The sequence below is a fragment of the Aegilops tauschii genome, chromosome 2, assembly GCF_002575655.3.
Source record: "Aegilops tauschii subsp. strangulata cultivar AL8/78 chromosome 2, Aet v6.0, whole genome shotgun sequence".
Lineage (NCBI taxonomy): Eukaryota > Viridiplantae > Streptophyta > Magnoliopsida > Poales > Poaceae > Aegilops > Aegilops tauschii.
In genome coordinates this window covers 101206141-101231731 of record NC_053036.3, presented here as the reverse complement: position 1 = coordinate 101231731, position 25591 = coordinate 101206141, and the positions used below count along the sequence as shown (strand labels likewise).

At 47.1% G+C, this 25591-nt stretch overlaps 1 protein-coding gene across 1 annotated transcript; it reads left to right on the top strand.

The window, feature by feature from the left end:
• The first annotated feature begins 11752 nt into the window (after nucleotides 1–11752).
• LOC141041962 (anthranilate O-methyltransferase 2-like) lies at nucleotides 11753–13502 on the top strand. The gene is made up of 2 exons (XM_073509540.1): nucleotides 11753–12703; nucleotides 13143–13502. Exons 1-2 carry the CDS (start codon nucleotides 12353–12355, stop codon nucleotides 13500–13502), a joined length of 711 nt encoding a protein of 236 aa, XP_073365641.1. The 5' UTR covers nucleotides 11753–12352.
• The last annotated feature ends 12089 nt before the right edge of the window (nucleotides 13503–25591 follow it).

The window sequence follows — 25591 nt, the reverse complement described above, 5'->3', positions numbered from 1 at the left end:
CTGCACCCCAAGCTGATGGTATTGCCCGTACTGAGTTGGTTGCAAGTATGTCAACTGGTTCGGAAAATGTTGTTGGATCAGCACTTGCTGCTGAGGATATTGGTAGCCAAGCTGTAAGTTATTACCGAAGTGCGGCTGTTGGTTTTGAGGCTTTTTCTTCTTACGTTTCTGAGCAACTCCTTGCTGTCCGACTGAGAACGGTGCATGCTGCTGTTGAACCAGAGCAACCCCTGGCTGTAACTGAGAAGAAATGAAAGCTCCAACGGCCGGTGTACTGTACGAAGGCATCTGATCTCCCCCTGCTGCAACACCAACCGGCGCATGGTAGTGCAACGCCTGGCCTTGTGCATACTGTGGTGCCCCATACATGTATGCAGGGGATGCTGCCCGCTGTTGATGTGGACGGGTCGACGTGCCGGCTAGGCCGATCACTGGAGCAGGAGGCCGGGAGGCGCCAGAAGCCGACCCGGTGACCGGCGAACCACGAGGGTGCAGCCCTCCCGCGGTCGAGGCACCCCGCGGAGAAAGTGGCATGCCCGTCATCGGCCGCGGTCGAGACGCCGCAGCCGCCGCGTAGGAGTGACTGGGGCCAGCACTAGGAAGAGCGGGGGTGGTCGAAGACGAACTCGGCGGCAGAGGCGACGGCGTGGCTGTCGTTGTCGTGGAAGAGGATGGAGGCGGCAGAGGCCGCCTGATGAAGGCGGACGAAGGTGAGGTAGACGTCGCAGGCGAAGGAGCGATCGTGGATACGGAGCTCGCGATCGTGGCTGACTCATTAGGGTAGCCCAGCCAGAGGGCTCTCATCCGACGGCGAAGATAGGCCCACGATAGCTCGCGGCCCAAATCCTGCCCAGCCTGAGACATGGGCCCCACGACTGCCGGATTTTGAAACTCCTCTGACCGCGTCTCCGTAACGCCCGGCGATCTCGCCTCCGTTCCCGACGCAATTTCCGGCGCCGGCGATCTAGGACCGCCAACTACGGGATCGTGCTTGGCCGCGGCCAGGAACTGCCCCAGCACGGGCGGCGGCGTGACCCGGCGTGGCGGCAGAGGTCCCCTCCACTTGCCCATGCGAGGAGCTCGAGCCACTCGCAGGCCCGTTGGCGACGATGGTGTGCTCCGGCGAGGCAGCCCGGCCGCCTCCGAGCCAGTCGGCGACACTGCATTTGGCCGGCAGAACCTCCCGTCGACCATGGGATCCTCCTGCACGCTGCAAGAAGAAGCATCCGCACCTGCGCAACCAGAAGGTGTCTCCGCCGTCGATGGCGAGCGCCTCTCCCAGAAACGCGACGCCGGAGTGGGAAAACCGGCATCCACCCAGAAATCCTGCACAAGCTCGGCCTTCCTCTTCCTTCTCCTGCCCACCACCGGAGTCCAGTCCGTCGTATCCTCTCCATCTCCCAACACATCCAAAGCCATCTTGACGCCGACGGCCGGCGAGCTCTCCACGTCGGAAGAACTATAATCCTCACCCAGGCATGAGAACCGGGACCCGCCTGAGCACTCCGCCGGGGAGCACGACGCCGGTGGTGACGCGGATGGCCGGAACGCCAGCGTCAGCCGCCGGCCACGAGACGCCTCACGGGTCGCCATCAAGACGTGGCTACTTCAAGTTCGCTCCCGGAGCGGAGCCGTGGAGCGGAGTGACGCCGAACGGGGCCTTAGGCTATGTCACTTCTCAAGCATCCTCTTTTTTGCTGAAATTGTTTAATGGTTATACAGAGCTGAATAAATCGAATAGTTCTATAGATATAATTTGACATTTCGCTACCCAAGTGTAATACTCAAGATTCCTGATTTAATAAATGCACTTGAGGTTTACAACATTCCATCCTGTGTCCTCATATATCCTTCCGATGCAGGTATCTGTACTCTGACATGTTGGTTTTATTTCTTCTTTATGCAGTCCTTTGATTTGGCAACTATGAAGGAAAGCGAAATGGATTTCACCGCCAACTTGGAGCTAAGGCTTCCTGAAAGTTGTGCGGCTGTGCCAGGAGTAACCTGGTGCCATGGCATTGTCTTGTGGTTCGACACCGGCTTCACCAGCAGGTTCTGCAAGGACAAGCCCGTGGTCCTCTCCACCTCTCCTTTCTCCACGCCAACTCATTGATCGCAGACAATCTTCACCTTCGAAGAGCCCATCGCGATGGTAAAGGATGGGTCAGTCATTGGCTCATCGGTATCTGTTGGCACGGATGAATGCCCAGCTGCAACGATCGGATCCCGCATCAGCATCGTGAGGGCCTCCGAGCACCGCAGCATAGACATACCAATTTAAACCACGGGAATCAGCTCAGATGGCCGGAAGCGCAGCTGGCCAGCTCAGATCTTCAACCTTTGAGCGAAGTGCTTCTCCCGGTGATGATTTTTTTTTCTCATATTATATATTAACCCGGTGATGAAATTTTGCCCTTGCCCTTTTCCATCGTCGCCGTTGTTCAGGTTATCCACAGCGATCCTTCGTATCTTTTGGTGGAGTTGAAAAGTTCTGCATGCTGAAAAAGAGCACTGGGTCCAACTGAAGTTTTGGTGAAGATAAGCGGACTGAAGGTGTAGACTTTTAAGTGGCCAGTGTGAATTAGCGTCCTGTGAGATGTGTGTGTACTTGTGAAATGAACCCGGGCAAATTTGAATATCGATCCACCGATGTAAGATGTTCGCATGATATCTATACCAATATAAAAAGAACCAAAGAGGCAGATCCAACTGATCTCGGCCATCGGACTAAGTCAATCCAATGACCTAGATTGCTCCAATGACGAGTGTTAAACGTGTTTAACATGTAATTAATACCATACCAAATATTGCATTAATCACAAGATTAACACACAAATAATAGCATACATAATATTCACGTGCAATTAATGTATTGCCTAAATATTAACGTGTGTTGCATGTGCGCATTTACTAGTGAGTGGAAGTGTTTCATCTTTTCAGTAGCAGTACATTATCATCTTTGTTCCTTCCTTAGCTGCATAGTGAACTCCAAAACGTAGAGTTTAACAGCTTATGTGCAACTTCTTTTGTGATTGAGATTTTAAAAATGAATTTTCTTTTGGAATCAAAGTTTTTTAGATTTTTTTTACACAAAGAAAAGACTATGCGAGACTTAAAAAAGGAAAGGGCTTTGATGGGTAGTTCCGTGGACGTAGATAAACGGTCCTCCAGTACTATCCCACGATCAGGAGGACACATGTCTGATGACCCCTGCCCGACTGGCCCCGCCGCCATGGAAGCACCGGCTAGTAGCGAAGACCTCTCGTTGGCTTTCGACCTCACTCTCATCGATCAAAGATCCTGGCGTTCCTTTCACCCAGCCTGGCTCCAAACTATAATCTCATTAATCGTCAGGTTGAAGACACAGCCGACGGTACGTGGATGCCTTGTAGGAAGGCTGCAGCGGTTCACCGTCGGTCCTCAGTAAGGATGACAATGGATAGGGTATGGGGCGGACAGAGCAATACCATACCCATATGAGTGAATTGCAAAAAACATCGACATTGAAGTCTAGGGTTGCAGGAACCACACTTCTACATGTTTGTGCCAAAAACCACTAATTTTGGGCTTAATTTTTTTGCAAAAAACACTAGTCACCCAGTTTGCTCCTTTTAAGCTCGATTATGACAGGTGGGACTCGCTGGACAGGGTGATGTGACACAAAATAATGGGTTGCAAATAAAGAAAATAACACGGACTAAATTGTAAAAAACTAAAAGAGGAGAAGGACATCTTTCACGTCGCCCCAGCACAACCTCCGCCGTGGCCTCCCTCCGGCAAACCATCGGCGGCGCAACCACCGCCTCGGCCTCCCTCCGGCAAACCAACGGCGGCGCATCTACCTTCGCGGCCTCCCTCTGGTGGCGCAACCACTGGGATGTGCTGCCCCTGGTATTCCCGCCATGGCCGCCGCCTCCAACAGCCACTGGCGCCGCCACCGGCAGGCCTCCTATTCTCCCCTGACCTTCTCTCTTCTTGTGTCGCCGGAGGAAGCAGTAGCACGAGCCGCCCCCCAAATCCTCGCCGACTCGCCGGTCTTCGCTGCCTCAGCCCGCTGCCGGATCGAGTTCCGCTGCCGCCAGAAACCATGAGATCCGGCGGGCACCATCGAAGTTGGGCCGCCCCTGCATCCGCCTCGTCCGCCCGAGGAACACCGCTTCAGCCCACCTGCACCGAGCTCCGCCACGGCCATGCCACTGGTGAGCAAGGTTCGCCGCGGTTTCGTCCGGCGACCCCCCCCCCCCCCCCCCGGGTCTGGTGAGCAAGGTTCGCCGCGGTTTCGTCCGGCGACCCCGTTGCGTTTTTGCAGGGATCATTACGCAAAACAAAATTTTATCAGGATGTAATTGCCTTTTTTATTTGCCACGTCACCCTGTCCAGCGGGTCCCACCTGTCATAATTGAGCTTAAAACGAGCAAACTGGGCAACTGGTGTTTTTTGTAAAAAGTTAAGCCCAAATTAGTGGTTTTTGGCATAAACCCGTAGAAGTGTGGTTCCTGCAACCCTAGCCTTCAATGTCGATGTTTTTTGCAATTCACTCTACCCATATCTATGTAGTTAATGGATACAAAACTCTACTTATAATTGTATCCACGTGTATGAAACTTTACACATACTCATACCCATTGGTACACAATGGCTAGATCAAACAGTACACAAGTTATTCGCAATTTTACATTCATCTATGAGACATTTGACAAAAAACATTGATCTCAACTAAATAACAGATAGATGAGTATTGGTTGCCTGGGCCACTTGTATTGAATTCATCAATAATTGCATAGAATCCTACTGCAATCTTTTTCTCGTGGAAAATCAACAAGCAATCTCTTAGAAACAAGCAATCAACAAGCAATCTCTTCCATTTTATTTCCGGAGTCTTGTTTTAACAAGTTTCATTGCCGAAAATGCATGTTCTGTTGTTGTGGTTGAGACAGATAAAGTAAGAACAAGTCGAATTAACCTGCAAATAAAATCAATTAGTACTTGATGTAATGGTCAAAGCAAATATAACACAAGAGCGAAAATATTGTATGACATGTCAATCAATAATACAAGAGAGAATTAAGGGCATCTCTAAGGTGGACCCGTAAACCTTCGGCAACCGTTCGGATCGGACTGTCCGAACCGTAGAAGCCATCCAACGCCGATCTGTACCGGTCCGCGGAGCGGTCCGGACGCGATTTCTTCCGCAAATTGGAGAAAAAAATGGGGGAGGTTTGCGGGAGTCTGGATCGATCCCAAGCCCGTTTTCTGTCCGCCCTGGCCCACCAAAAACCCCTACCCCCTTCGGGCGCGCTCCCGCCCAGCGCTAGCTGCTCACATTCATGCCGCTGTAGAGCCCGCCGCTCAGTATTGAAGATGGTTCAGGGCGGACGCAACCTCTCACTGCCTCCGCCATTGAAGCGGCGCGTCGGCCGAGGGCGCCACCCGAGACGCGTCTCTAGTGTCCGCGCCTGTTCAATGCCGGAGACGCGTGACTGGACGGGATGGGACGGATATCTACCGCGCCCATTCAATGCCGCTGTCCGTCCGTCTGCCACCATTAAGTAGGCTCACCGGCCGAGAAACCCACTCCGGCGCCGCGCATTGACGCACCCGGACGCCTGGCCTCACCGGAATTCGCTATATAAAGGCGGCCACACTCGGCTAACTCCACACCACAACACCAACCCCTCCACATCCTCCTCCCTTGCATTGCATCTGCCATGACCGCTAGCGGGAAATCATTGTGGGACAGTCTGTCGCCGGACATGAAGCACTCGGCGGCCGCCCTTGGCACCACCTAGCATAGCCGTCGTGCTAGGCGGATCGAGGCCGGCTTGCCGGCCAGTTCGCCCGAGGTCTTCTACGACGAGGACGACACCATGATGGAGACGGGCTCCGACGACTTCGCCCCGGCTCCCACGCCTCCTGTGCACGCCGGTTTCACCATGGAGTAGGCGCAGGCGCAGTTCAACATCGCCATGGCGAAGATGCAGCCTGCGCCGACGTCTTTGTCGGCGTTCCAGCAGGCGCAGGTGGAACAACGGTACAACATGTTCCTCCTAGAGTAGCACCGGCTGGCGGAGGGCTAGATCTACGGCGAGCACGCGAGCGAGGAGGCCGTGGCGGCGATGGCCGCGATGAACCCAAATTTTGGCGCGGAGCAGCGTGCCATCTACGATGCCGTCCGCGCTCAAGCCGTCGCTCGCCAGGAAGCGGCAGCCACAGAGGCGCAGGTGCAGGCAATCGCCGAGGAGAACATAGCCAGCTGCGCCTCCTACGCGTCGCTGACAAACCGTCAGCCGGCCCGGTGGGACGACGACAGCCAAGGCAACACCATTTCCCTCGTGGACCTCACGTCCACCGGCGACGGACAAGGCGCGAACTCCTCCGAGGATGAGTAGGCCACTGGAGGCGGCGGGGCCTGGTGTCCCATGTGGGCTGGTCCATCTCCCGTGTTCTACTCGTCCTCACCGGAGACCGCACCTTCACTTCATTGGTCTTATCGCCGGTGCTCATGGATTCGGCGGAAGAAGGACGACACGGGCTTGGACGCCGGGCGCCACCGCCGTATGATAGATTTAGGGGCGGGTTTTTTTTTTTGTTCTAAATGTTCGAAATGTACTTAAATCCGCCGTGTTTGTATGAAAACATCATGTTTGCATGAATTTCAACCGGTTTGTTAAAAAAATAGTTTGAAATATATACGCTAGCGTTGGATGGCTGCCTTCTGGTCCAGCGGACTGGTCCCTTGCCCGTAAACGAATGTGGGAGGTTTTTTACAGGTTGGCATTAAAGATGTCTAAGGGTTCTTGGAGATTTTCGTCGTCTTGCTGGCTTGGTCTTGGAAGAACAGAGAAGGAGAGAGAGCGCGCGCGAAGCTTCAGGAATTGGAAAGAAACAAATGGGGACGGCTCGTGTGTGTGGCTGAGGAGCGAGAACAAAAGTCAACAAGGCACAATACTATTACTCTATTTTGTCAGATGCATTTTTGGACAAGACACACAACAGAACCATCGCAGACAGGTCATGGATCCATCTCCAGCACCGGTCCTTAGCAAGGACCTTGTTTACTAGTAATTTGTACGTTGCACGTTAGATTATTATGTGTGATCACAATACTAAATCATTTCTTAAAAGTAAATATGTTATGTTATAATAAAATTATCGTGTTGAGAACTCGTGAATTGTTTCTTACAATTTGTATAAAATCATGGTGGCACAACGAATTTCTAGTATATGAAGCATGCATAGAAATACCCCCTGTTCCTAAATATAAGTCTTTGTATAGATTCCATTATGGACCACATACGGATGTATATAGATGCATTTTAGAGTTAGATTCACTTATTTTGCTCCGTATGTGGTCTATAGTGAAATCTCTCCAAAGACTTATATTTAGGAACGGAGGAAGTAATATATAATTTTATTCCAAAAGAAATGTTATTGCCGTGTTTGTGAAATATTTTAATTTTTCATATTCGAATTTGAATTATAAATAAAATTAGTTTGATGTTATAATTTCACTTTTCCAAACCATCGGCGTTTTCTCACAAAATCTATTTCTTTTGTGTGCTGTTGACCGCACAAAGCTTTAAATAACTTAACGTCCCATTAAGAAAATAAATTAAAATATAAATCTTAATTTTCTACTGGTTGTTCAAATATTTCTCTCAACGAACAGCAATATTGCCATGCATACAAGTTTTCTGCAGTGTACTAATTCATTTGGGAAAAATAAAAAATACTTCCATGCGTGCATTCAACAGTACTCATGCATGCGTGGGGATAATTGCTACCGCAGTAATATAGGCTGCTAGGCTCTACGCGCACTCTTGTTTAGAGCTTCTATTCTACACGGGAGTACTACACTTGTTCGCAACATAAAGCTAGCTCCTCACGTGCAAATTCTCGAGCATGGATTTTGTAGGCTAGAAGCTCCTCACGTGAACTGGCATGTGTTTAACTCTAGAAAGTTCCGAGCATGAACTTCGTAGGCTAGGAGCTCCTCACATGAAAGTTACTTTGTGTCAGGTTGGTCAGATGGCAACTGAACTCTAGAAAGATCCCCGACCTCATTTTGGCGCGCAGCCGTGGGGAGCGAATCCCAGGAACCATGGCCGTTGGATAAGTTCGGTTCAAGATTGATAAATGGCAGTGATTCATCCTGTTGAAGAAATCAACGGCTAACAAATGCTCCAGCATCACTCTGGGTGGCCAATCCAAATTTGAAAATTGGTGTACTATAGTAGTAGAGATACATGCCTGATAATCAATCATCCTCAGTGTGCAGTCGGACAGATCCGAGATTTGACGTGAAGTTTGGCATCTATTAACGCACGAGCTCCGCCGCATCAATGCTATCTACTCGTATCGGTGATGAGATTCGCACCTGTTTATTTGATTAGCACCGTCGGCAGGGCCTCGACACGAAATGGATAATTGATCTAGGGCCAGGAGAGGTCGAATACGCTATAATTTGATTTGCACTCCCCGGCTCGTTAGGTAGAGGTAGCGGGTCTTATCTCTTCTGAATACATCGTCACCACATAAAAATGTGCCATTAGAGTATCTATAGCCGACAGGTTGTAAATCCAGACCCTCAAACGCCCGCAGACGCGTTCGCAGGCAGCTGGGCACTGTTCGGGTGCGTCTCACTTGGTGGCTTTCACACCTGTGTCCCTCATATTCGAGCTCTTAAAACCATACAAACCATGCAACGCTATGTAAACACAATCAACAACACGCAGTTCATCGGATCAACTCTCCATCGCCGGACAAAAGAAGCATAGCTCGTCGGAGTTCAACTGCAAATCCATACTACGAACTTAAAACATAGTTAAAATATAAACATAACGGGGAAGGGCAGAGGAAATCACCATTTCCTTGCGGACCCCTTCCCCTTCCGGTCATCGGCGTGGCTGTGCCCCTCCTCCGTGTAGGCGTCGGCGTGCGGAGGCGCGTCATTGTCAGAGCTGGTGGAGTCGTCCGTCAGATCTGAGTCAGAGCTGCAACTCATGCCCGACAGCCTGCGGAGCAGGCGGTCCTGCTCCTTCGCATGGCGGGCCGCCTTGGTTGCCTCGCGCTCCGACATCTCGATGGCGAGTCGGAGCGCCGTGGCATTCTTCCGGCGGAGGCGCCGCGCATCTGTGTCTGTCGTCGTCAGAGAGCGGGAGGACCGACGTGAGGAGCGCGGCCTCGGGATCCATCGGTGTGCTCAAGGGTGAACGGCGGGCCGACATCGTTTCCCCCCTCTCCCTCGCCCGCTGCCGCTCGCGCCGGGCTGCACGTGCCTCAGACTCGGGCGGCCGCGTGCGTGTCGGCCCCGGCGTGGGCATGAGGACCCAGCGATGGCCGGGTACCACTCCCGGACCAGGGGATGGTGGAGGCGGGCGGCGTACCAGGCCAAGCGAAGGGGAACTGCCAGAGCGGAGCACAGCAGAGTTGCCGGTGCTGCGCGATGGGCGGGAAGGGTCAGCGATGTCGCCGGCGCTGCGTCAACGGGCGACAGGCGCGGACGAAGAAGATCCGCCGTTGCCGGGGCCTCCTTGCTCGAGCAGTGACCTCTGCAATGTGATGCGGAGGGCAACCTCCTCCACGTCGATGTTCGACCCGTTGGATTCTAAACCGAATCCGCCGCTGGTTCCGTCGCCGGCCTTCGGATCGGAGGGGATGGGATCGAAAGTGGAGTGGATGGAGACGGGAGTGAAGTGGAGTTCGGGTTGACCGGTGTCTAGGGTTTTCCGGATGTGGGGATATTTGTTGGGTCGGGGTGGGCCGGGCTGACGTGGCGGACGCGCCCGGACGTGATACGTCCATTTTGCATCATGTTTCCCTACTATTATTTATAATGTTTTTCATCAATATAATACTTTGTGGTGCAATTCTAATGGCTTTTCTCTCTTAATTTGCAAGATTTACATGAAGAGGGAGATTGCCGACAGCTGTAATTCTAGACCTGAAAAAGCTACATCAGAGATACCTATTCCGCACAACTCCAAATGAGGTGAAATTTCACGGATAATTATGTTGGGATATATAAAAAATACTGGAGAAAAGAAATACCAGAGGGGGCCCACCAGGTGCCCACGAGGCACCTGGGCTCGCCCACCCCCGGGCGCGCCTAGGTGGCTCGTGGGGCCCCTGGCCATCCCCGAGGCCCATCTTCTCCTATATGATGCCATTTGCCCTAGAAAAAAAAATCAAGAGAGGACTTTCGGGACGAAGCACCGCCGTCTCGAGGCGGAACCTGAGTAGGAGCACTTTTGCTCTCTGGCGGAGCGATTCCGCCAGGGATACTTCCCTCTGAGAGGAGGAAATCAAAGCCATCAACATCACCAACAATCCTCTCATCGTGGGATGACCAATCTTCATCAACCTCTGCACCATCACCATCTCATCTCAAACCCTAGTTCATCTCTTGTATTTAATCTTTATCTCAAAACCTCAGATTGGTACCTGTGGGTTGCTAGTAGTGTTGATTACATCTTGTAGTTGATGCTAGTTGGTTTATTTGGTGCAAGATTATATGTTCAGATCCTTAATGATATTAAATACCCCTTTGATCTTGAACATGCATGAATATGATTTGTGAGTAGTTACGTTTGCTCTTGAGGACATGAGAGAAGTCTTGTCATAAGTAATCATGTGAATTTGGTATTCGTTCGATATTATTGTTATTTCTCCTTCTCAATGACCAGTCTTGCTAGTATATTGGCTTGCTTAGAATTTCTCTTTCTCCTAGGTTGCCAAAAGTCCCCTAATCCTAGGTGTCTTCTCATGAGGGTGGATAGAGGGCCACTCATTTTGTGTGGCACCTAACAGTTTGGCCCATCTTGACGGCGGCGGCGGGGTTTCCTCTCGCGGCGGCAACCTGGATCTGGTGGGCACCGAGGCAGGCGGCGCGTCAGCACGCGCTGGGACACGAGGTCCTGGCGGTCGGCGGCGGGGCTCGGCGGCTGGCTGGACATGGGTGGCGGTCCCTGACGGCTGGTTCTCGTTGCGACGATGGTGGGGGCGTGGATGCGTGCATGGGTGGCCGCTGGTTGGGGTGCTGCTGCAGCGCAAGGACTTGTTCCAGCGGATGCGCGCGTAGCAGCGCTTGGGCCGGGCTAATGGCGGCTTGCCGTTGCCGGGCGGTACCTCAGACGCTGATGGTGATCCGGATCTTGGTCGGCCTAGTGGCAGTGGCTGCAGATTGTGATGGTGCAGTGACCTACTATGGCTCCACGGCGGCGGTGGACATCGAAAGATCTTAGGGGAGTTCATCTCTCTATATCCGATAGTTGACTTCGCCGATGAGATGCAAACTATGGATGACGGCTTGACGCAGAGGAATAGTTCTGCAGCGGCGCATCGCATGTAGCTGCTGGTATCGTGGAAAAGTGGTGGTGACAATACATTTGTGATGTCGATGGTGGTGCTTCTTTGAGTACCCGGTATCGAGCTCCGAGGTGAAAGCCCAGATCTGAAGTCTAGCAATGGCGATGGTTATACGTCGTCACCTTATTGAAGACATTGCTCGGATATGTTCGGACTGTTATTTCAGGGTGAAAACCTAGATTCTAGCCTTGACTGGCTGGATCCGGTAACGGCGGCGATTGAGCGTCGCTCCGTTACTGAAGGTGTTGCTGTTAAAGAACCTCGTCGTCCATATGGTGTCTTGAGATGATTGATGCGGATATGGTCCTTCATGTAGTTTGCCGATCACAGATCTGATCACTTTGAATTTTTTTTCTTTATTTTTCTCGCTCATGCATAGCTTTGGTCTTATATGACTTTGCTATTTGCAGGCGTGTTTTTTATGTGTGCTGGTGTTGGCTGTGTGCATTTTAATTATGCAGAGGCCGGATTTGTGCTTATCATATTTGTATTCTCTTGATGCTTCATTTTAAGCTAATAAAATTCACCCTTTTTGGAAAAAAAAGGGCCCTTCGATCGAGAGGAACAAGTCACACTTCTTGGGCAATCATTTCCCTATAAATAGTTCTGCACAAGGGCGACAAGTGCTACTGCTACATCAGAATTAGGCAACACAAGGTCTATTCGATCGTAGCTATGAACATTCAACGTGACTTGCACATGGCCAAAGGCGAAGGAGAGACTAGCTACGTGAACAACTCAAGGCTTCAGGTTGTTATCTAGACATGAAGAACACGTACTTCTTTCATATTGTTTTTTGAAAAGATATAGAGTACATCTTTCATAAAAGTATCATTTAAACTCTCCGTTGCAGCTATAAAATTCGCTCTGAGTAGATTGCATTGTAATTTTAATCAGGATTTCCCTTTCATGTGTTGATTTATGCTAGCAAAAAGCTTTGCTTGAGACTGAGGCGGTGCTTGAGAAGGCCGTCGGAGAAGTGTGCATGGATCTCCACCAGCCAGCAATGACTGCTGTTGATTTAGGGTGCTCATCTGGTCAGAACACACTCTTCTTGGTCTCCAAGGTGATCAAAGTGGTAGGCCGTGATAGTGACGAAAAATCAAGGTGCAACCCTGTGGAGCTCCAGTTCTTTCTCAATGATTTACCAGGAAATGACTTCAACTATGTCTTCCGTTCACTCGAACGGTTCAAAGAGTCGATAATAGCGGAACAAAATACACTGCTACCACCTTTCTATATTGCTGGGTTACCAGGCACCTGCTACACTAGGCTTTTCCCTCGCCAGAGTTGTCACCTCTTTCACTCATCATACTGCCTCCATTGGCTCTCTCGGGTACCACAATTGGGTAAAGAACATTTAAATTCAGGTATGTCTTCTACATGGTCCTTAATTATCAATGTTTTAATCCAGGTACCTGCTGGATTAGAAGGAGGGAGTACTTAAACGGGGGAAACATTTGCGTTGATAAGACTACGCCAGCAGGTGTTGCGGAACTGTACCGACTACAATTTCAGAAAGACATGTTATTGTTCCTCAAGTTGCGGCACGAAGAGCTAGTGCTTGGCGGGCAAATGATGCTAACGTTTCTTGGGAGAAAATATGAGGACATATACAACAACGGATATGTGAACCATACTTGGGGCTTACTTGCGCAATCTCTGCGATCTCTTGTTAAAGAAGTGCGTAAGCCTTAACTTAATTTACCGCAAATATTGGACTGAATTTTAAAAAGAATGTAAGACTGTAAACCATTTGTTAATGTATCAAACAGGGTCTGCTGGAGAAGGAAAAGCTCGACTCCTTCAACCTTCCCATTTACGCGCCATCGGTCAATGAAGTAAAGGAGGTAGTCGCTCAAAACGGGTTGTTCAACATCAGCCACATCAAATTGTTTGAGTCCAACTGGGATCCTCATGATGATTCAGAAGGGGGTGAGGTACAAAATAGCGAACAGAGCGGGATTAACATCGCTAAGAGCTTGAGGGCGGTGTTTGGACCCCTACTTGCAAAACATTTTGGTGAATCCTTGCTGAACAGGTTATTCAAGAAATGTGCAAACTATGCCACACAACACCTTGAGAGGGGAGAAGGAAAGTACCTTCTCATCTGCGTGTCCCTGAAAAGAACATAAGAATATAATATCATGCATGCATGATCTCGCCGAATCGAAGATCATGCCCTTTGCCCTTGCACCTATGGGTATATTACACACATATATGCAATTTTCTGTTCTTTTGTATACACTTCTGCAGTTTCAATAAAATTATGAATTATGTAATTCACCTACTGTTTTAACTAATAAAAACGCAAATACCATGCGCCGTTGTCTTCTTTATCTGTTTAATGATGTGCATGATTTGTGTTGTTGTACTTATATGATTGTTACTATATAGTACTCATTTTGTCATAGACATGTCATTTGTTTCACTATATTGTTATTTTTCTATGTTCACACTGTTACATAAAAGGCACTTGTCAGCTCGTACTTTAATTAAGAGAGGCCCTAGAAAATTCGATTTGTCCCTCGCAAATGGATAGTTGCCGTCTTCTTCGATCCAGTCGCTGTCCAATCCTTCCGAGGGGAATGCTCTATCGCCGATGCATAATCGGTACGCCTTGTTGGATGGGTAGGTAGCAGTTGAGCTTGCTGGTAATTTTCGCAGGATTACGGGCTGACAACTCCTTGTTTCTAGTGGCACTTGACTGCAGTGTGGCAACACTCTCCTTCCAGGACTAGCAACGAGGCTGTGTAGGGAGTAGTATTTTGTCCACCTATGGGTCGGCCGTTTTGCATGAAGGTGCTCACTGCCCTGGATTTCTGGATTAGCCAGAGGCTACGACGTCCGTAAAATGCTTATGTATTATATGGCCACCCAATGTTTTCGGAGTTGATTACCAAGTGCGGAATTAGGAGTATCCTTATGTATCCAGTTAACTGTATTCTGTTGTATCTTCCACGCAAAATTAGATGCCGACTTCATTATATGCTTCACTTCACTGTTGGCTATGTAGCTCGGCATGGTTATAAAATGGGGCTCTAGTTCTGATTGGGGGAGAGGCAGTTAACTATAAATTAGACCAGTATCTTCGTAAATTGATCGACATTATTGACCACTAATAGATAACGGGAACCACACAATTTGTTCATCCCTTCACAGAAAGTAGACCAACATCCAAGTTCTAGATGAGTAACATGGCTACGGTGTAAATCACGAAGTATAATTTCCCCAAAATTTCCAGCCTCTGGTCTCTACGAGCTGCCCTGTGATGTGAGGATGCTCTGATATAGAACATACCTCTAGTTATACTTATAATTTATAATAGAAGAAATCAAATGCAACAATTAAAATGAAATCATAGTGGCTTCCAAATTTAGCAGGACTTAAGTATGTAACAATAGCATTACCGTTTCCTAAAAGAAATAATCGACATATCAATTTGAATTTATACGAGTAGAGGACATGATGGAATAAGGTATACAGACTTTATCGTACACAATTTTAAGACAAACAAACATAGCATTCATAACTAAACAATGTTGGTTGCAAGTTAAGCTTGAGTCTCAAGGTAGATTCATATTTTGTAGCAAGTCCAAAGTTAGTTTGGTAAAATTCACTCGAACTTAGTCAAAGCGGAAAATAACTGCATCTCTAGTTATTAGTTAGTCTCAATAAAAAAAACAAAGTTGATTCTGCGATACATATACATGCAGTTTGTTGTAATCTTCAACATCCAGCTGTCTTCTGTAAGTCTGTAAAACTTAATCCTCCCATGTAATCATATCACTGTAACTTGGAGAATCTAAAGAATTGGCTTAAAGTGTCATTCTTGAGCATATCTTCTTTAGATAGAGTTTCAATCCTAATTATTTCACTTCTGACTTGGTGCTCTACCCGGGCTCGTGGCAGCTGTGGCCCTATGGACAGACAACCAAGTTGTCTGCAAGCCAAGTGTTATAGTTTCTAGATGATAGTATATATATTTTTGGGATAATTGATTTTATGCCCCTAGTTGGGTCACACTCGGTAGGTTTACCCCTAGTTTCCGAAAACACTTGTTCTTGCCCAAACCACTTTGCTCCTCTTATGCTTTTGCCCTTTGACTGTTTGACCATCACTTTGAAAACTTCATAAAAAATTCATACTAACTTAGAAAAATTCAAATAAGATATCAAAATGTTCAGAAAAGCATCACCTATATGTGCATGTCATTTGCATTCATGAAAAAAGTGTTGGCTAGTCCCCATCTTAGTTTTAGCTCATATGATCTTAGCATGAATAGTAAAATCTAAAAAAATTCTAAAAAAAATTGGTGGCAAACTTTGACCAATGTTTTGAGTGCTTGCCAAGTTTCATAAGGGAATGACATTCGTGGAAGTTGTGGTAAAAAAATGAAATTTTGGAGCATTGATTTTTTTGCCATGACTTCCACGAATGCCATTCCCTTATGAAACTTGGCAAGCACTCAAAACATTGGTCAAAGTTTGCCACCAATTTTTTTTAGAATTTTTAGATATTTTTTAGATTTTACTGTTCATGCTAAGATCATATGAGCTAAGGCTGAGATGGGGACTGGCCAACACTTTTTTCATGAATGCAAATGACGTGCACATGTAGGTGATGCTTTTCTGAACATTTTGATATCTTATTTGAATTTTTCCGAGTTAGTATGCATTTTTTTGTGAAGTTTTCAAAGTGATGGTCAAACGGTCAAAGGGCAAAAGCATAAGAGGACCAAAGTGGTTTGGGCAGGAACAAGTGTTTTCGGAAACTAGAGATAAACCTGCCGAGTGGGACACAACTAAGGGCACCAAATTAATTATCCCTATTTTTTTAGAAAAGGACAGTATAATAATTTAATCAAAGTTTTTTTATTGGTTTCACTAGAAGGTACCAATCCTAGTCCATTTGGGATGTACAATACTGCAATCTTCATCAAAAGGAGATTGTTAAATGCCAACTTGGTATCAACTGTGTGCAGTTGTAAGTTATGGAAATCCAGAAAAATCCATGGAGTTCAGTGAGAAACTTGGTGTGGTAAAGGAAGGTCTCAAAGTAAGGTATAAGTTGATAAAAAGACCACTTCTTTCATTTTGAGTCATATACATATAGCACTTCGTTGAGACCTTTGTATATAACAAGTTCCATATATTTTCGAGGCTTCTATGAACATATTAAAAAATGCACTATGCAGAACTAAGAAAATAGCCGAGACAATTTCCAAGAGTGTTGAAGATGTTATGACTGAAGATGAGGCAACATCCAAAAAGGTAAGTCAGACACAATTGTCTTCAAAGATCATCATTAGATCTTGCCAAACATGTTCCCATTTCTTTCTCTTTTTCATGTTCAGAATTTTGGTCTGTTCTCTTGCAGGTCGCTCCAATGTTAAAGAATAAAATGTTTGCTGCTACGGAAGAGCTAGTGTTAAGTGAATATCAGTAATCCAATATGATGGTGCTTTCCATCAGAGAAGTTTTTTTATTTATTTAGTGGAAATCATGACAGGTGAAGGAAAGCTTTGGACTAGGAAAGGAAGGTCAAGTTTCAAAGGAAGGTCAAGTTTCAGAGATGGTTCACAAGGAACTTCAAATCACGGGAAAACTGAGGCGTCCTCACATTCAGATGACAAGTCGATGCCACAAGTGCCTATATTTGTTTATATCTATGCGGGAATTTTATAAAACAGTTACAGATAAGTAAAAAATGTGCTAGCCATCTTTCCAGTAGAGACCGTCGGTAGTGCTAGACGATACATGTGTGCGACTTGCGAAAACGTCTTAACCTCGATACGAGGGGACGTGCTACGTGTTATAGGCAGGGCCCCCGATCCCTGAAGCGCATACAGTTGAGATATTACAAGAGATTACATCCTTGGAGAAGAAGGGATAGAGATAGTTACAATAGATAGATTTTTAAGTAAACTACCTAGCCTATCCCTCTATGTAGAACCCTCGTGCGGCTGGACTCCTGGTGCGGCTCAGGTGACACACGGCTACAACATTATGTGTTTGACACCCTCCCTTAATCAAAACTTCATCAAGTTGTGATTACGCCTGAAATCTTCAAAACTCCTTGTGGGCAAAGGTTTTGTGAATCCATCTGCAACTTGATCTCTGGAGTGCACAAACCGAATCTCTAGTTGCTTCTTGGCAACTCTTTCTCTCACAAAATGAAAATCTATTTCAATATGCTTTGTTATGGCATGGAAAACCGGATTAAAAGAAAAGTAGGTAGCACCCAGGTTATCACACCATAAACATGGAGCTTGAGTACTTTTGACACCAAGTTCCCTTAAGATGGATTGTATCCATATAATCTCAGCTGTGGCATTTGCTAACGCCTTATATTCTGCCTCTGTACTTGACCTGGAGACAGTAGCTTGTTTTCTTGCACACCATGATATCAAATTAGGACCAAAGAACACTGCAAAGCCACCAGTAGACTGCCTATCTTCCAGGCAACTAGCCCAATCAGAGTCTGAGAAGTCACTCACAAGTGTAGATGATGACTTACTGGAATTTAGGCGAACATTAAGACTGTTCTTGACATATCTAACAATACGTTTGGTAGCATTCCAATGAACTGTAGTGGGTGCATGAAGAAACTGACAAACTTTGTTAACAGCAAATAAGATATCAAGCCTGGTAAGTGTCAAATATTGAAGTGCACCTACTAGACTTCTGTACTTGTGCTATCATCTTGACTTAAAAGCTGTCCCTGTGTAAGAGACAATTTTTCTGAACTTGACAAAGGAGTGGGTGAGGGTTTACAACCTTGCAGACCAGCCTTTTTACCAGATCTGTTGCATATTTTTCCTGAGAGAGATGAAGTCCATCCTTATGCTTCTTCACCTGAATCCCTAGGAAACAGTGCAAGTCTCCAAGATCCTTGAGAGCAAACTCTGCACTAAGATCCTTCAAAAGTCCTGTGATGGCCTCATCTGATGAACTTGTAACAATGATATCATCAACATATATGAGTACAAATATGTATGTGTTATACTTTTTGTAAATGAACAATGACACTACAAAGAAAAGACACATCCGTGACATTTTGTGCCGAACGAATCTTTTTCTGTCATGCTTATGACACTTCTATGACGATAATTGTGACAAAACCTGGTATCATCATAGATGTGGTGGGCTCCTACTTCTATGACAAAAAATCATGACAGAAAATGGGCTTTTCGTCCTGGGCGGGCCGGAGACGCAGCTGCATGACATTCTTTGGGCCGTCCATGACGGAAAAAACTGTGGTAGAAGCGAGGGCGAGGAAAATATCGGGGAGTTCCCGGTTACGGTGGGTGGTCGGGGGCCGAGCGATGCGCGTTTCTCTCGTACACGTACGCGTGTGGGTGCGAGGCGTTGGGCTCTAACTAAACCCGAGCGAGGCGTTCGCCTACTGAACCCGAGCGATTGCAGTGCAGGCTATGCGTTACTGAACCCGAGCGATCGATCGATGGCTGTTAACTGAACCCGATCGAGCGATTCCTTCGCTACTGTTGCTAACTGAAGCCTATCGAACCCTGCTGCCTCCTTCCCTTGATGAACAGTGAGCGTTGTTGGGGGGTTTGGATGAATAGTTCCCGGTGGGGGGTTGAATGAACAGGACCACGTGGTGTTGCCGTTGGATGAATAGACCTCGATCGATCGAGCCGGTTGGGGGGGGGGGTGGATGAACAGGACGCCGTGGAGGGCTGGATGAACAGGATGACCCCGTGGAGGGCTGGTTGAACAGTAGCCAGTGGAGGGCTGGATGAACAGTAGCCCGTTGAGGGGTGGTTGAACAGGACCCCGTGGAGACGGCTGGTTGAACAGTAGCCGGTGGAGGAGCGGTGGAGGCTGGATGAACAGGAGCCCGTGGATGAACAGTCGCAGGTGGAGGCTGGAGGAGGTCGACGGTGGATGAACAGTAGCCCATGGAGGCTGGAGGAGGTCGACGGTGGAGATGAACAATATCCCGTGGAGTCCCGTTTTATGGTACGCCACACCCCTCCCGATGAACAGAACCCCCGTTTCGACCGTAGCGCTCCAACACAAGTCTGTTTTCTCTGTTTTGCGGTACGCCACACCCCTCCCGATCAACAGAACCCCGTTTCAACCGTAGGAGGTCCAAGAAAAGTCCGTTTCCTCCATTTTGCGATACGCCAGACCCCTCCCGATGAACAGGATCCCGTTTTGACGGTGGCCGGTCCCGTTTCCTCCGTTCCGCGGTACGCCAGGCCTCGTTTCGATCGGCTGTTTCATCCAAGCTGGTTGGCTCCCGATGAACACGACGTATTCCGTTGCCTCCTGATGAACACGATGCATTCCATTGCCTCCCCATGAACACGACGACGCAATTTCTCCATTCCGACCCAGCCATGTACATGAGCCCTAGCCGTACGTATGCGCGAGTAGGCGTTCGAGACCCCACCCGTATGTACGTACGTGGCCGTATTTATTTTCTTGCACCCTGGCTGCTGTACGTACGTGTACATGCTACGTGCGCGCCTCTACTACGACACGTGCGCACCTCTACTACGACACGTGCCCTTCCTTACACGGCCGCGGTTCATCGCTGCAGCCTGCAGACAGACCGATCGACCAGTACGTACGTACATGTTCGTGACCAAAAAGACAACGCTACGTACGCTTCGACCAGGTGGGTCCCGACTGTCAGGCACTTCCTTGCGTGCGAAGATGCAGCTAGTGGGTCCCAGTAGTCAGGGGGCGAATCATATTTTTTGCCCGTAATATGGACGCACTTCATTGCATGCGAAGATGTAGCTGGTGGGTCCCAGCAGTCAGGGGGGAAACATTTTTTTCGTGAAATACGGTGGCCCGTTCGGTGGGTCCCTGCTGTCAGGTGGAGGAATCATTATTTTGCGCGTAATAAGGATGCACTTCCTTGCTGCGGCCATGGAGCCAGCTGTCACCCTCTCCACGTACAGTACTCTTCCGATGGAAGTCGTTCATTGACAACATTGACCATGCCGTGCCGAGAGCACCAAGGCGGTGGACGACGGCGAGGCCTAGGAAGGGGAAGACGCGGCAGTGGATGCCCACACGGAGAGGAGTACGAGGGTTCACTGGTTCGGCTGCGGTGTGAGGCTGCCCCGCAGAATAACACGGGGTGTGGGTGAGTGGAGGGATGGCCTGGCCAGCGGTGGGAGTAGTAGGGGCGGCGAGGCCTCCGCGGTAGCATGATAACCCACAAGTATAGGGGATCACAACAGTTTTCGAGGGTAGAGTATTCAACCCAAATTTATAGATTCGACACAAGGGGAGCCAAAGAATATTTGAAGGTATTAGCAGCTGAGTTGTCAATTCAACCACACCTGGAGATTAATTATCTGCAACAAAGTGATCAGTAGCAAAGTAGTTTGATAGTTTTGATAGTAGTAATAGCAGCAACAGTAACAGTAACAGTGACAACAGTAAATCGTAGCAATAACAGTGATGATAGCAATAGTAACGCAGCAAGATCAATATAAATAAATTCGTAGGCATTAGATCGGTGACTTGTTGGATGATATTCATCATGTGACAGTTATAACCTAGGGCGATACGGCAGTAGCTCCAGTTCATCGATATAATGTAGGCATGTATTCCGTAAATAGTCATACGTGCTTTATTAAAAGAACTTGCAAGTCATCTTTTGTCCTACCCTCCCGTGGCAGCAGGGTCCATATTGGAAACTAAGTGATATTAAGGCCTCCTTTTAATAGAGAACCGGAACAAAGCATTAACACATAGTGAATACATGAACTCCTCAAACTATGGTCATCACCGGGAGTGGGCCCGGTTGTTGCCACTCCGGGATTGCCGGATCATAACACGTAGTAGGTGACTATAACTTGCAAGATCAGATCTAAAACATGGATATAATGATGAATTCATAAATGGTTCAGATCTGTGTTCATGGCACCCGGGCCCAAAGTGACAAGCATTAAGCATAGCAAAGTCATAGCAACATCAATCTAAGAACATAGTGGATACTAGGGATCAGGCCCTAACAAAACTAACTCGATTACATGATGAATCTCATCCAAATCCTCACCGACCAGCGAGCCTACGATGGAATGACTCACTCCCGGTGGGGAGCATCATGGAATTGGTGATGGAGATGGGTTGGTGATGACAAAGAACGAAGACCCCCCTCTCCGGAGCCCCAAACGGACTCCAGATCTGCCCTCCCGAGGAAGAACAGGGCTTGGCGGCGGCTCCGTCTCGTGGATCGCGATAATTCTTTCTCCCTGATTTTTTTCTGGAAATATGTGAATTTAGAGTATCTGGGGGGTCGTCAGCGGGGCCAGCAGGTGGGTACAACCCACCTGGGCGCGCCAGGAGAGGGGGGCGCGCCCTGGTGGGTTGTGCCCACCCAGGTGCCCCTCTCCAGCAGGTCTTGGCTCCAAAAAATCTTATTATTGATATAAAAATCCTCGCAAAGTTTTGTTCCATTCCGAGAACTTTTATTTCTGCACAAAAACAACACCATGGTAGTTCTGATGAAAACAGCGTCAGTCCGGGGTTAGTTTCATTCAAATCATGCAAATTAGAGTCCAAAACAAGAGGAAAAGCGTGAGAAAAAGTAGATACGTTGGAGACGTATCAACTCCCCCAAGCTTAAACCTTTGCTTGTCCTCAAGCAATTTAGTTGATAAACTGAAAGTGAGAAAGAAAAACTTTTACGAACTCTTTTGCTCTTGTTTGCATAAATAAGCTTAAACAGCACCCAGGTTTTCAGCCAACATTATAACTACCCATGTCAACAATAACATTTAAAGATTATAATAATTCATATCAATGACATAATCAGCTAGCGAGCAATAATAAGATATCTCAAACAGCAACACGTTGTCAAAACAACCATGATATAATATGACAATAGTGGTATCTCGCTAGCCCTTTCTGAGACTGCAAAACATAAATGCAAAGCACCCCCAAAGTTCAAGCAATGACTAAACATTGTAATTCATGGTAGAAAAGATCCAGTCATGATGCACCCAACATTAGCTATACATAATGCATAAATCATGACAGCTATGCTCTACTCAGTTTCTGGCGCTTGTTTCTAGAAGGTGATGACACAACATAAAAGTAAATAGAAAGTCCCTTCGCAGCGGTGCCAGAGCTCAATTTTTAAAACAGAGATAAATGATTATTTTGAGACATGCACCCTTCTTATTCACTTCACGACCATCAGTTATCAACATCTTCCATGCTAAGCACGCTAGTGGCGGTTCCCAAGCGATAAAAGTAGAGGCTTACTCCCCCTCCACCATCAATCACACTCCACGGCTTGTACGAAACAACGGGTGCCGTCCATACCAACATCAGTCCTGGGGGAGTTCGTTTAATTATTTGCATTTTTGAGTTCGGGACTGGGAATCCCTATTACCGCCCATTTTCTCGTGCGATGGCGAGTGAATAAACACTCGACCTGAGAATAACCCGCTTAGCACGGAAGATATCGACCACCTCCTGTCGTTCCATGAATGATCCAGGCACACAAAACGGATAATTTTTTTAGAAGTTTTTAGAGATGGCACATGCAAATTTACTTAGGACGACAAGGTAATACCGTATATAGGTAGGTATGGTGGACTCATCTGGAATAACTTTGGGTTCAAGGTTTTTGATGTACAAGAAGAATTCCCACTTAGTACAGGCGAAGGCTAGTAATTAAGATTGGGAAGCTAGCTAGAGAGCAACAACGATCATAACCAGGCATTATGCATAAGTAACATTGGACACTAGCATGAGTAGAATATGAACACCATGAACATAAACATTATAGAGGCTATGTTGGTTTTGAATCAACTACATGCATGAACATGTGCCAAGTCAAGCCACTCGAACATTCAGAGGAGGATACCATATCATCATACTATATCACAATCATTTTAACGCTTTGTTGATATCCAAGATAAATCATTATCAACTCCCAGCTACTTATGAATGGCATGAGAAACTATAATCTCTAATTGTCATTGCAAACATGTTTAATCATAATGGGCTGAAGCATGGGCACTAGGTCAAACATATTTACACAACAAGAACAAGTCGAGTTCATACCAGTTTCTCTTTGCCACATCCAGCTCATCGAATATCGTCATTATTGCCTTTCACTTGCATGACCGAATGATATGAAAATAATAATAGTGCAAGAGTGCCATGGACTAAGCTGGAATCTGCAAAACATTTTATTAAACAGGAGAAGACAAGGTAAAATGTGCTCTTATTAGTTCAACAGTTATTCATATGAGAGCCACTCAACATTTTCATCGTGGTCTTCTCCTCGGTAAGACTCGAATAAAAAGAAAAGAAATTCAGAGAAACACACTGAAATATTTTTGGAGTTTTTGGTTTTCTAGAACAAGCAAATAAAAGGGGAAAAGCAAAAACAAGAAAAACTATTTACACGGGAAAGCTCCCATCAAGCAAAAGAAGAACAAGGAAATCTTTTTGGATTTTATTTTTAGTTCTACTACTAAGCATGCATGGAAAGTAAATTACTACAACTAATTTTTTTTGTTTTTTCTAAAGTTTTTCAAACACACAAGAAGAAAGCAAGAAAATAAATCTAAGCATGGATGATACAATGAAAGAGTGTGAACACCGACAAATAGAATGATATGCGTGAACATGAATATAATGTCAGTGAGAACATGTACTTCCCCAAGCTTAGGCTTTTGGCCTAGCTTGGTAGTTGATCAGTAGCCTGGATGATAGTAGGGATCCTGAGGAGCAGGCATCCACTCATCCAACTGCTGAGGCTCCTCCCCTGCCTCTGCAGTAGCCTGAGCATATTCCGGTAGGCCATGATGTCCGCAGGCATAATCCTATATCCGCCCCTAGCAACAGGATCAAACAAAGCAGGTGCAGGCAATGGAATAACATCACGAGTTTTAACGCTAATGACCAGGTTATAAGGAATGAAGATGTTAGGATAATCATGTGCAAGAAAATGATGGTGTTCCATGGCTGCATGGTCTAGGTAAACCTTGGTCAGAGGGTAATCATGATGGCGTATCTCAACATTGAAGTGAGCCGCCAAACGAGTAGCAAAAATCCCACCATGTATTTTACCCTGGGATTTATTAAGACGGAGGCGACGAGCCATGATAGCTCCCAAGCTATGCGTGTTGTCGCCTTCTAGAGCATGACATAAAACAAGAAGGTCTGGTGAACTAAGTGCACCCACCTTCTCCCTAGCAAGCAAGCATTTGGAAATGAAAAGAACAAAGTAACGAACAACAGGAATATGCAAGCCAGCGGCAGTAGTAGCTGACACCCCTCTCTCATCTCCCACTGTCAAAGTGTGATAAAAGGCTTCAAACTCAGCCGGCCTAGGCTCAGCTAAGCTCCCATCAGACAGGATCATGCATATGTCACAAAATTCAGTAAGTGGTATTTGATGATTTTCAACATATAAATCAAAGCTTACTTCAGGAGGATTATTTCTAGGCAAGAAAGTAAAGCTCTGAACAAAGATGTTTGTGAGGATTTGATGTTGGTCACACTCATCTGCGATGAAGTCGGTGAGGCCGATATTTGCAATATATTGTGTGAACTCCTGAAGAATCCCAGCCTCTTCCAGGAACGGGGTGTGCGGCCATTCACACGGCCGTACTTCCGCCAACCTCCGAGGATGGAGATCACTATCAGATGACTCCCCAATAACACCATTGGCATTCTTCTTAGAGCTAAACTTCCTAAAGATATTCATGTCCGCGTACAATTTTCTAAAAAATTTTGAGTGAAAAAAATTTGTCAACAAAACTTTATTAAATTGATAGCAACTACTCATAGGGATACATAGAGGCCATAGCAAGCATTCAAACTACTTAGAACACTAAGAATTCAACATGCAAGTTCATCTACAATAGCACCAAGAGTAGCTAATTATTCAAAATATAAACCACTAAAACAAAAACTAATTGGACAAACGGTGAAGTCACATACCAAGCAACAATCCCCGGAAACAGTTTCGGAACGGAGCTTCGAGCAAAGAGATCGAAATCCGCGGGTTTGAGTGCAAGAACACAGGAGAGAGAGCAATGGAGATTTTTTATAGAGGTAAGTGATGATGTGGGATGAAGAGGTAAGTGAGGGGGCGCACGTGGGGACCACAACCCCACAGGGTGTGCCAGGGGGTGCTGGGGCGCCCAGGTGGGTTGTGCCCACCTAGTGCACCTCCCTCTGGTATTATTTGCACCAAAAATTCAGAAATA

Excerpts from the sequence above, each read along its gene's own strand:
- LOC141041962 (XM_073509540.1), top strand. The coding sequence starts at position 12,353 with ATGGATCTCCACCAGCCAGCAATGACTGCTGTTGATTTAGGGTGCTCA. Across the intron at positions 12,704-13,142 it reads GCCTCCATTGGCTCTCTCGG|GGTCTGCTGGAGAAGGAAAA; the intron begins GTACCACAATTG and ends TGTATCAAACAG.